This window comes from Gavialis gangeticus, unplaced genomic scaffold (assembly GCF_001723915.1).
Source record: "Gavialis gangeticus isolate Ggan-Ray unplaced genomic scaffold, GavGan_comp1, whole genome shotgun sequence".
NCBI lineage: Eukaryota > Metazoa > Chordata > Crocodylia > Gavialidae > Gavialis > Gavialis gangeticus.
Genome location: NW_017729031.1, coordinates 84,101,950 through 84,118,248, shown reverse-complemented (window position 1 = coordinate 84,118,248; position 16,299 = coordinate 84,101,950). Strand labels below are relative to the sequence as shown.

General features: G+C 46.2%; 1 protein-coding gene across 3 annotated transcripts in view; it reads left to right on the top strand.

The window, feature by feature from the left end:
* Positions 1-15,751, top strand: part of FTCD (formimidoyltransferase cyclodeaminase) — a 37,329-nt gene extending 21,578 nt beyond the window's left edge. The window contains exons 8-14 of one of the 3 annotated variants that reach the window (XM_019523277.1): positions 2,393-2,454; positions 6,761-6,887; positions 7,533-7,694; positions 9,669-9,712; positions 10,883-11,021; positions 12,104-12,199; positions 15,580-15,751. In XM_019523277.1, coding sequence (XP_019378822.1) covers positions 2,393-2,454; positions 6,761-6,887; positions 7,533-7,694; positions 9,669-9,712; positions 10,883-11,021; positions 12,104-12,199; positions 15,580-15,666 — 717 coding nt within the window. In that variant the 3' untranslated portion in view covers positions 15,667-15,751. Of the gene's footprint in view, positions 1-2,392; positions 2,455-6,760; positions 6,888-7,532; positions 7,695-7,788; positions 8,031-9,668; positions 9,713-10,882; positions 11,022-12,103; positions 12,200-15,579 lie in introns of those variants that run through there. The other 2 variants (XM_019523278.1, XM_019523279.1) reach the window with 2 other exon arrangements.
* The last annotated feature ends 548 nt before the right edge of the window (positions 15,752-16,299 follow it).

The window sequence follows — 16,299 nt, the reverse complement described above, 5'->3', positions numbered from 1 at the left end:
CACCTACAGGCTTGGTGGCACCAAACTGACTAGCACCACAAATAAAAGAGACCTGGGGGGAATAACAGACCACAGTATGAATCTGAGCCAGCAGCACAAAGCTGTAGCCAGCAGGGCAAATAATACTCTGGCATGCATCAATTGATGCATCTTCAGCAAAACCAAGGAGGTGATTCTTCTGCTCTACTCAGCAGTGGTGAGACCGCAGCTGGAGTACTGCGTCCAGTTCTGGGCACCACACTTTAACAAGGACAAGTCCAAAGAAGAGCCACCCGTATGATCAGAGTCTTAAAAGGCAAGCCATATGAGGGAAGGCTGAGGGATTTGGGACTCTTCAGCCTGAGGAAAAGAAGACTGAGAGAGGACCTGGTAACAGCTTACTGCTACACTAGGGGAGTACATCAAGGGCTTGGTAGCAACTGTTCACCAGGACACCCAAGGGGAAAACCAGGAGTAATGGCCACAAACTCCTGGAAGATTGATTCAGGCTCAACTTTAAGAAAAGCATCTTCACAGTCAGTGTGTCCAGCCTGTGGAATAGGCTCCCTCCAGAGGTCGTGCAATCGCCTACCCTGGAAATCTTCAAGAGAAGACTAGACAGTCACCTTGCTGGGGTCACCTGACCCCCAGTTCTTTTTCCTGCTTGGTGCAGGGGGCTGGACCCGATGATCTTCTGAGGTCCCTTCCAGCCTTACAGTCTATGAATCCATGACATCTGATACCTGTATGATGCAGGTATCAAATTTATGCTCAAATTGGCATAAGTTGCCATATTTACTGCCCAGTTCAGGCATGCATGTGTAGATGTGCACCCATACTGTGTAGTAATTTTGGTTACTGTACAATAAATGTGCACATGTAGATGCAACCACTCATCACCAGTCATCTTTGATCCTGTTACTAACATTCACCTGTCAGTCATTCCACTCTTGGTGCCAAAACTGGAGCAGCAAATGTGCATTCTCCTAAGTCTTAAGTAGGCTGAGAAGTTGAAAGCTCAGGGTTTCTAGGCCCTTCTCAGTTGCATTCAACTGAACAGATCAGCACCTCTGAGGGCTACACTGTAAGCTGGAAGGGCCTGACCAAGTGCAGAGGGGCAAAACCAGAGCGCTCTCATATCTTTACAGTGAGGAACCTGAAAGCCTTGGCCATGTCATAGCAGCCACATAAAATCTGCCAGGCAGGTGAAATGCCTGATGACCTTCTTGAGAAGGGCTGAGTTTTGCTGATCAGGAAGGATTCATTGATGGTAGATACCGAAGGCAATGTCCAATGAATAGTAATTTGGAGAAGTGCTTTGTGTGGAGGGAATCAATTTAATATTGTTAAGAAATCCATTTGAGGAGCTTGGACACTTTATGCTATGAGAGGAGACTACAAACGCTTGTTTTTAGTTTCGCAACATAAAGGTTGAAAGGGATAGATATGTACATCTAGGGTAAACACCAGAGAGGCAAGAGTGCTGTTAAAGCAAAAGGACAGTGTTGGCAGTGAACAAATTGGTTTATACTGGCCACAAATGAATATAGAACAGGAATCAGAAGGCTTCTAATCACAGGAACAGCGAGGCTCTGGAAGGGGTTTCCAGGAGGGCAACGGGCAATTTTTTTGCCCCTGCTCAGCAGTTTTTTAGATAGTTTTTGATCAGATTGTGACCAGGTTTATAGAATGAAATAGCAGGGACCAGACACAATCCAGGATCCTTCAGTTTCTTTCATTCCTACACTCCCGTAATGGATTGATTAAAACTCCACCAGAGCTTCCCAGAACCTTACACAAATAGGCACTGTCTCTGAGATCCACCTAACCATTAATTTTCCTTGCAGTATGTGTCACAAAGAATGGTGCTCTATAAAAAATAAATAAATAAATAAATAAATAAATATATAAAGATAATCAGCTCTCCTAGTTCAAAGTACATAGAGCTGTTTTAAATGCCAGACCACTGCTGTAGAACTGGAGAGGGCCAGTTTCCTTTTAGCTTTCATATCAGGTTTTAAACAGGGACAAAGGTACTTATGTCTTTGGTAAGGCCCCTTGAATGCCAGGAGGGAAAAGTACTAGATAAGAGCTAGTTAATTATTACTATTTTATTATGTATGTGTTGGACACTGTGGGGGGAAGGTGGAACAGTCTCAGACCTGGATCCAGTTTTAGGTTGCTGGCCTTGATAATGTTCCTTTTTTGAATTCACTATTGATTTTTGTTTTGTTTTGTTTTAGAAGAATGTGTTCATTGCCCAAGACTCAGGGTAGGCTGCACTGGATGGGTTACAACAAATTACTAACTCAAGTTTCCTGGCTACCTGATTATTCTTTGAATATTCTCCACAGAAAGAAGAAGGTTTACGTGCAGCTTTCTGTTCCAGTGAATCTGTCTTTTCCTCTTTCAGGTGGTCAGCAGGCTGGGCCTGGACTCCTTGTCTCCGTTTAATACCAGAGAGCGCATTATTGAGTATGGACACTTTTTCTGTGTTCTTTGTCACATCCCTTGTTAGCTCCACTCAGGCAGTTGTTGCTTTGTCAAACAGAAAGGCAGCATCACCTTCCTGGACTGACATTAGAAGTCCATTTGTACTCCACTTGGTGCTATATTAGTCCTTGTCACCCACAGGTTAGCTTCTTAGCATTTGATTTTTTTTCAAAGCTACTGTTTTTGCAGGTTGGCACATTTTCAACTTAACTCTTTTCCAACAACAAATATAGTTTCAATGAAATCAAAGCATTTTACAGGAATGTGCCAATCTGGGCAAAATTTACTGTAGAGGAAAGCTGAAAAAAATGTTTGGCGTTCTGGTTTTATTTCAATAATGTCAAATCATTTCCCTTTGATAAGGTAATATGGTGTCTTCTTTAAGAAGTGGATTAATTTAATTTTGATTTGTCTATCAGATTAAATGTTTTATTAATGGTTAGCTCTCATATTTTAGCAAGCCACCAAAGACATCTGAACATTCCCTGCGTATCTGCCTTTCTTGGTCTGGAAGCATCAGTTTGCCCTGTGTGGCTGTGTCCAGATGAGTGTGACTGTGTGGTATGTGGTGCCACAGACAGACATGTCTGTGGTGCCACATGCAGTAGCATGTTCAGCTGTTCTCCACACTGCAAGGGAGCAGCACAGGGAGAGGTGCTGGATCACTGCTGGTGGAGCCCCAGAGGCCCACAGAAACCCAGGTTAGGCTGTTGGGGCCAGCCCAATGTTGGCCCCAGGCTCCCCTACCCTACCCAGGGTAACTTGCCACGCACCAGAGGGCATGTGGCACAAGGTGCACCACTGCTAGTTGCAGTATTGCCAGCTCATGATTTTTGACATTGTTCTTAACATCTATACTTTGGGAATGTGAAAAATTTATATATATAAATAAATAAAATATGTGTGTGTGTAATATTTTATATAAAATATAAATACAATTGTATAAATAAAAGAAAGAGATAAGCTTTTTCACATTCCCAAAGCCTAGGCTTTAAGAACAATGCCAAAAATCATGAGACTTGACAACGCTATAGTTGTCCCCAGGGACCCAAATGTCCATGCACATATGGACATGGCCTGTTTGGTGGAAAAACTTAGTGGACAGCAGAAGCATGTCAATCAATGAATTTTGTCTTGTTCTTTTCTTTTTGAAAGTGCTTGTGAACTAAGTACAATTTTGACTGGACATTTAAGCCTTGTGAATGTTTTCAGTTCATAACAGTGTAATGTTTATTTATGTATTAATTACCACACCAATTAGATAATTCAGTTGTGAGCCAGGACCTCACTGTGCATGGTAGTCTACTAGCATCAGACAAAAAAGATCAAAAAGACAAAATGTTAAAATAAGAAGATATCAGCCCCAATACAGAGTTATGAACCAGAAAAAGGGAGACTTTTGACACTATTACTAATGATGTTGCATGGAACATGCTAGTTATTGTGATGATGCAATTGAGGATGGACTAGACAATGGCAGTGCATGTTGGCCTGGGCCACTGTCCTGTTGTGGAAGCCCAATACCCACTCTGCCCATGTGGAGGGATCTGTGTTCTTTTATGTAACTAGAAAGGAAAGATATATTCCCATTAAAGTCTTCAGTAAAAGAGTTTCTCAACACTGAACATTGGGATTCCCTATCCAAAGAGGTAAGGGGTATTCCATAGGGGTTAGACAGACTGTCCAATACTACTAGGACTCTAATGTATTCTTCTTTCTCCGTCCTTCCTTGGGTTGTTCACTGCTTCTTATCATCACAATAGCTAGCATGTTCCATGTAAAGTCATTAGTAATAGTGTTGAAAGGAGTCTCCCATTTTCCAGATCATATCTCTGCTTGTATTGGGGCTAATATCTTTTTATTTTAACATTTTAAATTGTAGGTTTTTAGATGTTATGTATTTCCTTGTTTTGGTTGATAGAAGGGTGGGTCCATATTTCGAGTGGAAAGGTTTTTTCAAAGAATAAAGTTTTGCAGCATTTCCTAAAGGTCTGTTCTCCTCTCCTCTCAAGCTCTCAGCCCAGAATACCTGTCGTTAGCAGGCTCATGCTTGCCCTGGGCTATTCTGATCTGCATGGTGACAGAGGAGCACACCTGTCTAATGGTTCTCACGTGCTCTGCTCCCTGGGTCTCTTTGTTCACCTGCTGTGCATTGTCTAAATTCTGTTTCGTGACCTTTTGAAGGCTGGGCCTGTCTTTTGTGTTGTTTTTTTCCACGTGGTGCCCAATACAGTGGAGCCCAAATCCTTGTTTGAGTTTCTTGGGTGCTACAACAATAACAATAGTAATAATAATAAAAATCTCCAAAGATCAACACCAATGAATAAAATTAGACAGAGGGTGGAGACAAAAGCTAAAAGGAGCACTGATTTATCTTCGGCACCCTGGGGTTTTGTTTAAGACCCTGAAGGCCACGTCAGTGACTTGGACATCCCATCAGTATCCAGTCTCCAAAAAGCTGTTAATTCAAAGATCTCTTCCAAAATGCCACCACAGCTTGACCTCTAAGGATGTGGTTCATCCTAGGCTCAAAATGACTGATAGCCACTTTGTAGATAGTGACGCTAGTGCATGAGATCGTACTATGGATTGGATAATGACAGTGTTTTCACTTTTGCTATTATGCTGTCCTGTCAGGGCTCTGTGTATGGTTTTTTTTTTCCTGGGGAGAGTATTCATGTACTGTGTAGTGGCGGCAGTGGCGGTTCTGGGCTACGCTGCCACCAGTGGTGGCACCACCAGTGGTGGCAGCGTAGCCCAGAACCGCCACCAAAAAAAAAATCCTTCCCTACCCACTCCTGCTCTGCATGCAACTAGTACTGGTGATTAGAAAATTGTAGACAGCTTAAAGGAGTCCTGAGAACACATCCCTCAGACAGAAGGCCAAAGAGGGCCACTGGGACACGCACTCACGTCCCTTCTACGCTGTCTATTCTGCTTCATTGCGAGATGTGAGCAGAGTGATAGTGAGCATGTGGTTACACATTACGCTTAGACCATACTACATCTGTGGAAAGCGGTGTTAAAGTCAGAATGTGCTGAGAGTAGTTGCATATTAAGGTGTAATACTGTTCCTTGCCTGCACAGCTCTGAGTTGCTACTAAAGGGCTAGCAAGCAGGGGCATGGCTAGGAACCAGGGCACTTGGGGTCTAATCCTGCTCTGGGTAGGGCGGTGGCTGGGAGCAGTGCATCCTGGAATGCTGGAGGACTGCAAATTGCTCATTTTATATCTATGGAGCAGACTGAAGTTACACTAAAGTAAGATAGGTAGCAGGGTCCAGAGTTAACCTTTGCCTGAACTGATGTAACTTTGAGATGCTTAGAGGGCAGTTAACATGAGTTAACATGCTTTGACATGTAGATGTTTATGTTTTTAAGAGCTATTAATGTGATCTAAGTGTAACATGTAACTTCACCCTGAGTGAGCAGGGTTTATTTCTTGGTGGTTGTCCCAGGCTCAAGAGGGAGGTAGTATGGACATGGCTAGTGAAACTAAGTGTTCAAGAACAGAGGTGTGAATGCATGTGGATCTGCCCCCCAAACACACTTAAAGACTAAAAGTGCTTCTTTTCCCATGCCCTTTTCTGTTTCTAACCCCAACCAAAAGTGGGAGATAACTCCTGATTATGACTGCTTTCTCGTATGGTTATTCCGTGTGGAACTGTGAGGATGCAATAGAGATTGGCAGTGCCTGTTGGCTTGCCCCACTGTCCTGTTTGGAAGCCCAGTACCCACAGTGCCCAAGTGGAGCAATTTATGTCCTTCCATGTCTCCCAGGTACATCTGCCTGTTCAGGGGCTCCTCTGTTGATACAGCGGAGGGAATAACCTGCCCCCACAGTCTTTAAAGTAAAAAGGCATACTTTATGGGAAAATCTGTGCATTTCAGCAGGGAAAAGGACCCCTCTCATATGAAGTGTTTCTCTCAACTGCTTTCACATGTAAGCCTCTGGACTCACCAGTTCTCATTCATGAAAGGTTGAGGATAGATAAGATCTGCTGAACATGAGCAGAGTTCCTCTCCAGTAATACTGACCTTGAGGCCCCGCTGAGATGCGTCCAGTGCTGGGCCATGAATCATGATACTTCAATCTGCAGGGTGCCATCTAATCCCAACTGCACCCTCCAGTCAAGAAATTATCCAGTGGTAACTGGGGCAGAGACCCACCTCGAGGACTGTCCCTGTACCTGGCTTAGATCCACTCAGAGAGCTCAGCCTGCCTACATTTGCTTGTGGTTAGCTGCCTAGAGCTGATGGTATTGGTTATTTCTTGAACTGCTGACACAGGTACATGGTGCAGGATGGCAAGGATGGGAGCCTTGTGTCCAAGTCTCTTCACAGCTTTGTGCGTGCAGTTGGTGCAAGGTCAGCAGCTCCAGGAGGAGGATCAGTGTCTGCAGCAATGTCTGCTATGGTATGTGCATCTGTGGCTTAGCAGGAATTCTGTCTCAGGGAGGCTGACTACAATGGATCTGTGGAGCCTGCTTAGTATCAGACACTGAAGGTGATCATGGTGGGATGTTAAGTCGCCCTCTTTGCTTTCCAGTGAGTGTAACCACCTGGATGAGGTCAATGTGGAAGCCCCATCTCAGCAGCATTTAGCTGACATGAAGTCCCTCTCCCTTTAGGTAGTGGAGGGTGGAGTTGGAGTTAGAAGAGAGAAAGCGTTGGTCACAGCACTGAACACTCCTGAGAATAGTGCTTGATACTGGCAGCACTCGCCCAACTTAACTATCCCTTAGCTCTAGGGACGTTCTCGTACCTGGTTTTACCTTCACTTCTTTTACCAGTGACAATACCATGTCCACTATTTATTGCCCAAGCATCACCCACCCTTGATGTTGTTTCTTCAGAACAACAGGATGCAGCAGGAGAAGTTACTCAGCATTTGGGAAAACCCTATGAATATGGCAGCACTCTGAATGGGTAGGGCTGGGGCTGTCTGTCTATGGTTGTGGAGGCAGCCATCTTAGACAGTGGCAGTCTGTTCTTGTTTCTCTGTTATGAGGTAGGGTGGAGAGGACAGCCTGCTAGCAAATTTTATCATGACTTATTCCAGGGGGCAGCCCTGGGCTGCATGGTGGGCCTGATGACATATGGGAAACGCCAGTTTGAGGAGCTGGACTCAGTCATGAGGAATCTGATCCCTCCTTTCCACCAGGCCATGAACGAGCTGATCGCAATGGTAGACACAGACTCCCAGGCTTTCACCAGTTACATGGTAAGTGACATTTTTAGCTGCCGTGCCTACCACCCATCTCTCCAGCGCTCATCTCCAATTTTAATGGCTTCACCCGTCTCTCATTCCCTTTCAGCTGGCTTGTAATGCCAATCATGAGGTCTTGGGTAAAGGGAGGATGTTATCTGGGATTCTCTGCAAAATTTTGGCTGCCTTATTGGTTATCCCGTGTAGGACACCAACTTATCCCTGCCTTAGGGGTGACTGATACTGCTAAATTCTGGCAGCTGGATGGAGGCCAGTAAAAACATTGCCACAGCACAAGCCTGTTAACATCTACGTAGTCATTGCTTCCTGTTTCTGTTTTCACATTAGTATTGATAATAGAGCCAGAGAGGCACCATAACAAACACAGTGAGCCAGATGCTCAGCTAATACAGATTCCTGCAGCTCAGCTGAAGTCAGTGAAGCCATGGGTGACTGGTGCCATCTTAGTTAGGGGGGGTCACATGCCCCCCCAGTGACCAGTCAGCAACTGGGGCAGAGGTCCCCACACAGCCAGTCTCAATGACCTGGGGGTGTCCCCCACAGCCAATCGCACCAGCCGAAAACTGGCTGCAGTGCTCCCACGCCCTGGCTGGTGCTCTCTGGGAAAGGATTTTTGCTACCGGGGCAAAATGGCCCTGACTGATTGTCCTGCCTGCCCTGCCCCCACCCCTCTGCAGCAGTGCCAGTACCAACCCCTCCTGCTCTGCTACCCGCAGAGGCCCTGCTTACTTCGGTAAGGGAGCCAGAGGCCAGGCAGGGACCCAGGCACCCCCATGGCTTCACCACCCCAGCTTTTCACCCCACACAGCTGGGCAGGTGTGGGCATGCCCAGCTGGCTACCCCACAGGCTCCAGGTCAGGGTGGGCCAGGCTCCCCTTCCTCCAGTGTACCCTGCTGGCTGCTACTCTGGACCGTGCTGTGGCTCCTCCACCCAGACTGAGCCACTGTGTGCATGTGGGGCTCATCTCCCCAGTGCTGGCCTATCTGTACCTCCTTACCCGTGGGGTTCCCACTCCTGGCTGCACCCTGTCCTATGGAGATGGAGGCAGTTCTCTGCAGACTCCCCCATCAGCATGCCCAGGCACAGAGCATGACCAGGGCCTGGGACAAGCAGATGGGTTGAAGCCCCACAGCACTGCCCTCGGCACTGTCCCCATCCACTGCCTAGGTCCTGCCTGCTTCCAGCTGTCTGCATCTTCCAGGGCCTGGTGTGAAGCAAAGTGCAGCTGCGTTTTTGCCACCCCACTCAATTTGCTGCCTTAGGTGAACCCTTCTGCGGCCTGTATGGTCCTGCTAGCTCTGTCTCCAAACTTCGCTTTGCGTGCCAGTGCCAAAGGCAATGGGAGTGGCAGGGTTGCCTCTAATGTTTTCTGGCAGTTTGCAGTCATTGCACAGCTGGTCTTTCCAGTTCTCTCTTTCTTGCCTAGCCAGGCTTCTACTGCAGTCCCAACCCTGTGAGATCAGTTTTTCAAAGTGGTTGGGGATGAGGGGAGTAGGGTGAAATGTGCATTCATCAAAGTAAACAGTCAGTAAAGGCAGGACACAGTGTAGTCACACTTCCCATGGAGCAGAGCATGTCCTGCACCGAAACTACTGTTAGCATACGAGAGAGGAGAAGGCAGCATCAATGGGACAGTTGCACTGTCCTCATTTAAAAGATGAGTATGAGCCCCAGCCTTTATGTGACTTGGAGCAGCTGCCAGGCTGCTCTAATTTGTGCCAGTGTTGCAGATGACCCTACAGCATTGAAGGGGGAGTATGACACCACAGAGTGCTTTGTCTTCAAATGCCTAGACCTCGTCCAACCATTCCCACCCTTCATGCAGAGAGATTCAGCCTGAGGCCCTTGAGAGAGGCCAGAGGTTCAAAGTGTGTGAGGCACTGTAGTGCATTGGAACTAGGTTTCCTATACCCACTAACCAGCTCTGCCATCCTCTGGTTCAATGTACTTTGTTTATCTGTCTACAGGATGCAGTGAAGCTGCCTAAGAGCACCTCTGAAGAAAGAGAAAAGTGGGTATTGTGAGAAGTCCTGAATCAAACCTACTGAAATCTATAGAAGAACTAGAATTTGGCTTCCACAGGCTTTGGTTATGTCTTAAAGAGCATGTCTACACATTGTCCTATGGTGACGTAGCGACGTGCTACGTTGCTGTACAGGGCGCTACAGCAGTGTAACGATCATGTGGGTCTGCACATGATCAACAGCTATGTTGGTAGGTGCGCTCCCCTGTTTTAGTGCACCACTACAGCAATGTAGGGGTGAAATCTAACCGTGCGCTGTGTGCACAGCACAGTACAGGCGGTTACTTTGGAAGTGCTAAATCATGGTGCCATAGCAATGTCGCCATATGGAGTCATGTAGACGCACCCAAAGTGTGTGTGTGCATATGTATGTGAGACCTTTGTATCATATGGCTAAACTAACATCTGCCTTTTCCTGGGCTGTGAGAGCGCAGGGAGCCATACTGGAGTGTGGAGGACTCCTTTGAGTAGGATTTTGTATTTTGAATGTTTGTCCTACATTGATCTTTCCTCGTATTGACACTGCAAACTTTGGACTGACATACACTTCTATGTACTGAAATCCATCTAGCCAGTTTAATTGAGTGAGTAAAATAATATAAACTTATAGATTCATAGATTCATAGATTAAGGGTCGGAAGGGACCTAGTAGATCTTCTAGCCCGACCCCCCGCCAGGGCGGGAGAACAACAAAAAACCCCAAAAAGAGAAATGGGACTCAAACGAGTCCAGCCAGGTAGGCATCCAGCCTCTTCTTAAAGACCCCCAGGGTAGGGGCCAGCACCACTTCCCTTGGAAGTTGGTTCCAGCTCCTAGCCGCCCTAACCGTGAAGTAGTTTTTGCGGATGTCCAATCTATACCTCCTCTCCATCAGCTTGTGCCCATTACTCCTTGTTATGCCAGCGGGCGCTAGGGGAAACAGCGTCTCCCCCAAACCCCTCTGGTCCCCCCTAGTGAGTCTATAGACAGTCACCAGGTCCCCCCTTAGCCTTCTCTTGTGGAGGCTGAATAGGTTCAGGTCCCGCAGTATAGTCTGCCTGTTGGTTTTGCTAGGTTGATTTCTAGGATACTCTGTTACTCCAGCAGACTGTTGTGCCTGGTTTGCCTGATCCAGACTCATTGATTATGTTTTTCCCCTGGTTCACCTACCTTTTGTAGGCGTGAAGCTGCTATGCAGCAGGGGCTGAAGAAGGCTGTGAATGTCCCTTTTGCAATGACAGAGAAGGTGAATTCCTTGTGGCCTACTTTAAAGGAGATGGCTCGGCATGGGAATCTTGCATGTAAATCAGATATTCAGGTATGGGCCCAGGAAGGGGCCTGGAATCTTTTGCAGTGTTTCAAAAAGTTTGGTGCAGCCTCAAAGAAATCTGCTTTGGAGCCCCAAGAACAGGGGATACAGTGAAAGTCTGCCATTGTTAGGAAATAGAATGGTCTATAGTACTTGTGTGAGCCCCTTATAGACTCTGTGGCAGATTAGGGGACTTACCCAGGGTCTCCTATATTGCAGGCTACTGACTTATCTAGTGGGACATCTAGTGCCCAGCAGGTGGAGAAATGTGTTGGCACTAAAGGCTGCCTATAGATGTGCTGGTTCACGTTCTAATTAGAACGTGTCAGAACAGGTTCAATTAATCAAGTCTGCTCTGCATTCTAATTCAAACGCTCCAGCACGGTGCTTTCACTGAAGCTGGTGGAATGAGCTTTAGTTAAAGTGTACCTGTGGCCATTTTACAATGTGGGGGACTTAATACACATGGCAGTGAGCTGTTTTGATTAGAGCGGCTGTCTGAGAACCGCTGTAATTAAAATGGCCCCTCCCCACCCCCAAGCACATGTATAGCCACACATACACTTTTGATCTTCCCTGTTAGTGTAGCTCCCTGAAGCTTCTCCCAAACCCCATACTAACATGAGTCAGCCTGGTCCGGGGGCCCAGAGTACAGTACCAGTATGAGAGTCAGAAATGCTGCCACTGACTTTGTTTGATTTTGGGTGATCTTAGCCAACATTTTCAAACTTGGCCACTTATTTTAGTTGCCTAAATACTTGCTGGGTTCCACTACCCAAAACTTGTCACCCCTTTCCACCTTCACAATAACTTCCCTTTGCCTTAGTTTCTCCATCTGTAAAATGGAAACAATGATGCTCTCTCCAAATTTGAAGAATTTTGAGATCTACAGATGGACAGGGGTAAATGACAGCATGAGGCCCTCTGTGGGCATAAATTGGTGTCATACCATTAAAGTTGAAAATAATTCCAATTTATAGCAGTAAAAGCTTTGCCATAAAGGCTTAAATTAAATGCAGTTCTGGCTTGATGGTGAAGGGATTAAAAATAGACATTAAGCCTTCTTAAGTATAATTTAAATTTGCCTTTAGGTGGCAGCTAAAGCTTTAGAAGCTGGAGTGTTTGGTGCCTATTTCAACGTAATGATCAATCTCAAAGATATAACAGATGAGGAGTTTAAGAAAATGGTAAGTAAGACTTCTGGTTCCCTTCGCTTCTAACTGAATGCATGCAGTAAGGAGATGTAGTGGCTCCTGAATGTGTCACATAAGTCCAGCCCACATTCTGTGTGAGGAGAGGACATGATTACTGAGATGGCGTGTGGGGTTGAAATACAGGCTAGAATTCCCTGTAAAAGCATATGCAGCAGGGGCTCCATTTCCTGTATAAGGAAGATGTTTCACCTCGCACAAAGGCTCTGTAGCTGTAATGAAGGAGAGATGGCTTGGCTGTAAGGAGAAGCTGCCTCTGGGTCCAGAATGAGAGGCAGCATGGGACACCAAGAGTGTCTGGGGACTAATTCACAGTATGTGATGGGGGACCCTAAATTGGAGCGGTGGGTTTTTTAAAAACACTGCTTCAATTTAGGGTCCTTTCAACCCTTTAAACCCCCATGTTGTGCACACATCCAAACTTATCTGCCTATCCTGGGGGGGAGGCGAGCGAGCTGCTGGCGGGTGGAGCAGTCCCTGGGCTGCCGGCGGGGCTGGTGTTTCCCTCCACGGCATCGGCAGCACCCGGCTCCGCTGGTTCTGGGGGCATTGCAGCTGCAGAGGGAAGCACCGGGCCCCTGCACAGCTCAGGCAGGCTCCAGGGGAAAAAAAGATCAGGCTCACCGCTTTTCTTGGTCAGAGCTTGCCTTTTCTTGGGCGAGCTGCTGCCAGGCTGCCTGCATGGGCTTCCCGCAGAGCCCCTGAGCTGCCTGGAGCCCAGTGCTTCATTCTGCAGCTGCAGAGCAACAAACATGGGCAAACAACAACACCATTAAAGTGGTGCAGAAGCATTTAACCCACTTTAAAGTGTCGTGTACACATGCCCCTCATTTCATCTACCCATGGCTTAGGAAGGTTTGCTTATAGGCTGTGCACTAGATCCTTCTTTCCACTTGCTGCTGGTGATGAGATCTCCCTCCTTCCATTGTGACCAAGGGATCAGGAGTACTATTGCTAGGTTCTTACAGGCTGGAGACCTGAAGAGATGTGCAGTAAAGATATTCCAACAAATCAAACCATCTTTTGCAAAACTATGCAACACCCTAATAAAACAATGGCCTTTTTATTGGAGTCTTGCAGCCCGGCATTATTGCCCCAGTGGGCTCCTGATATTAAAGTGCTTCACACCAGTCAGAAAGCCAAACCAGGGCTAAAATGTTGTGTTTAATGCTTCTCATACTTTGTTACTTGGAGTATCTGGCAGGTGCAGTTTGTCTCTGGGATCTGATAAGCTATTCCTATCCAGTCCCTCAGAGGCAGGCCCTGCACTTTAGTTCCACTGCATGGGTCAGAAGTCCCCTTGGGCATGAGGTGTTTTTTCTCTTTTCCACACCCCACCTTTTCTCAAGCTGTCCTCTCAAATGCCAGATGCACTGTGACCTTCTTTCACTGGGAAGCTGAGATTGGGGTGGTCTGAAGAGAGAAATGGGTTCCAGGTTATGCAAAGAGGGACAATCTGCTGAGCTACTGAATAAAAATTTCAAAGTTGCCTAAGTGGATTCAGGCTCTTAAGTCATGTAATTTGGCTTCTAAAGTATTAGCTACACTGGAGAAGAAGGGCTTGGTACAAGAATTGGAAGGTGGATAGGAATTGGCTAGAGAGGAGAGATGACAAGTCTGTACAGAAGGGGAGCTATCAGGATGGAAGTGGACTATTAGTGGAGTTCCTCAAAAACTGGTCTTGGGAGCAATCTGAATTAACATTTTCATTAGTGACTTGGGCACAAGAATTAATATTAATGGAATCCACTGATGACACACGATTAGGAGGCATTACTCATGTAATGGAAGACTGGAGTATCAGACGTGGAGTTGAATGACATTGAAGGCTGGAGAAGTAGAAATTGGAGGAAGTTCTGCAGTACAAAATGCAAAATTACAAACTTGGGGGACCGATAATAAGACTTCCTGTTATAAACTGAAGGCTTATTAGCTAGAAATGACGGAGGAGGAGGAGAAAAAACCTGGGTGTTTTGGTTAAGCATAGGCTGAATATGAGCCACCAATGTGATACAGCCACTGAAAATGAAAGCATCATCTGAGAATATATCAGGAGAGGTGTCTTGCCTAGAGATGGGAAACCATTAATGACATTACACTAAGTATTCTGGAGACCTCATCTGGAACACTGTGCACAATTGTTGTCTGCCATATTCAAGAAAAATGAATCAGACTAGAAGAGATGCAGAGAAGAGCAAGTAGCATGATCAGGAAAGACTATCTTAGGAGAGAAGCTTAGAACCGCTTGTCCTGTTTAGTCTAGTAAAAAAAATGGTGAGATGACTCAATTTCTCTCTCTAAATGCATCAGGAGCTAAGTCACCAGGGAGGAGAAAAATGGTATTAAAGCTAAAGGAAAAAAACATGGTACAAGAACAAACTGGTATAAACTAGTCATATATGAATTTAGGCTAGAAAGAAGGTCTCTAGCCATCAAAGGAGTGTTTCTAGCCATCAAAGTTTCTAACCATTGTCAGAGAAACAGTCAAAAGTAGTGGAGGCAGGAAATCTAACCCACCTTAAAGTAGAGCTTAATCAGTTAATGAACAGTCTTATGTGATATGGAGCCTGTGATAGCAGGGGACTGGTCTCAGTGCCCCAAGAGGTCCCGGCGAGGCATGTGTTCCAAAATCTGGAAGGTCAGCACAGGCTCCGAAGTCATTAGGTGTTCGTGAAGAGTTGTGATGGAATGATCATAAGCCAAAAGCCTGTGAAAGGAAGACAGTGTTGAAAAATGAGCATTAGTTAGAGTCATAGCAAGGGTATGAGAGAGCATGGCTTTATCTGCACTGACCATAAATGGAGTTTCATGCTGTGCTTCACTCAGAGTAGAAGTTAGATGGGGTACGTGCACTCACTAAAAGCCACATCCATGCAAGTTACATTAATCTCTGTTTTTATTTTCATCCATTTTGCCATGTTTACACCACATGAAAGTCACATCACTGCTGGGTTTGTCAAAAAAACACAAAGCATTAGTTTCAATGGAACCCATATACAGTAGGAATTACACCTGCTGTGGGCTGTGGCCTGTGGCCTGATGCCAGGCAGTTAACATAGCAGTGACTGAGAAGACCTTGGTTTGCACTGTGCTCTTTTGTTTCTGAGACTGGGAGTGTCCTGCAGGCTCTGGAAATGAAACTGGCTTGGAACCACACCCACATAATGCAAGTGACCTTGCAGGAGCATGGTCTGGAAGCCAATGTCTTGAGTCAGCCAGTCAGAAATGGGTGCTGCACGCAGCTGATTATACACCATGCCAGAGAGAGGAGAGGTCCTGTGACATAGCGCAGTGAAGAGGCATGGTTTTGTGGTCATTGATGAGGCTAACGATGGACTTTTCTTTCATGTGCACAGATGTATGGAAAAGTTTCCAGTTTCTTGGAAGAGGCCAAGAGTAGCGCTGCATTTGTGCTGAGACTGCTCGAGAGCCGGGGAGTGTGAAGGAGATAGTCACTATGGGAGACGCCAGAGTTGAATCCCGGCTTTGATGGGCTAAATTTCAGAGAATACAAATGTGAAATGGTCACGTTTCCTGTGTTGTCTTTTGTTCCAACAGATGTCATCTCTGGTGAGACAGACTCCACAATGAGACTCTTCCTGATGCAACCAACCCCTAGGGTTATGGGCAGTCTTACCTTTACCCTGCACACATTAACCTGTGGCAGGTGCACAAAACTCCTGGGTCAGTGCTTGTGGCATAAAAATCCATCATCTCCTACAAGAGCAGATGTGTGAGCCATGGAGAAGAGGGGCTTGGCTGCCTGGGATGTTGATGGAGACCTCAAATCACCCTGAGGTGCCCTATGGAGCACATTCTGCCTGCCTATTGCCTAGCCTGCCAGCCCCGGTACTGTCTGTGTCTTGGGAGCTGTGCTGTCTTGGCTGTTCCAGCTCTACCTTCAGGGGGAATTGCTGCCACTTTTTAGAAAGCACAGAGTGACTTTTTATGTGTTCTTCTTAGACTCCCAAAGTGGGAAGTCTCATAGTTTCCAAGAGCAGTTGGCATTACATAATGGAGACACTGCTTTCCTCTCCTGCCTATTAAGGTCTATCATGCCCTCTATTTTCAGCAGG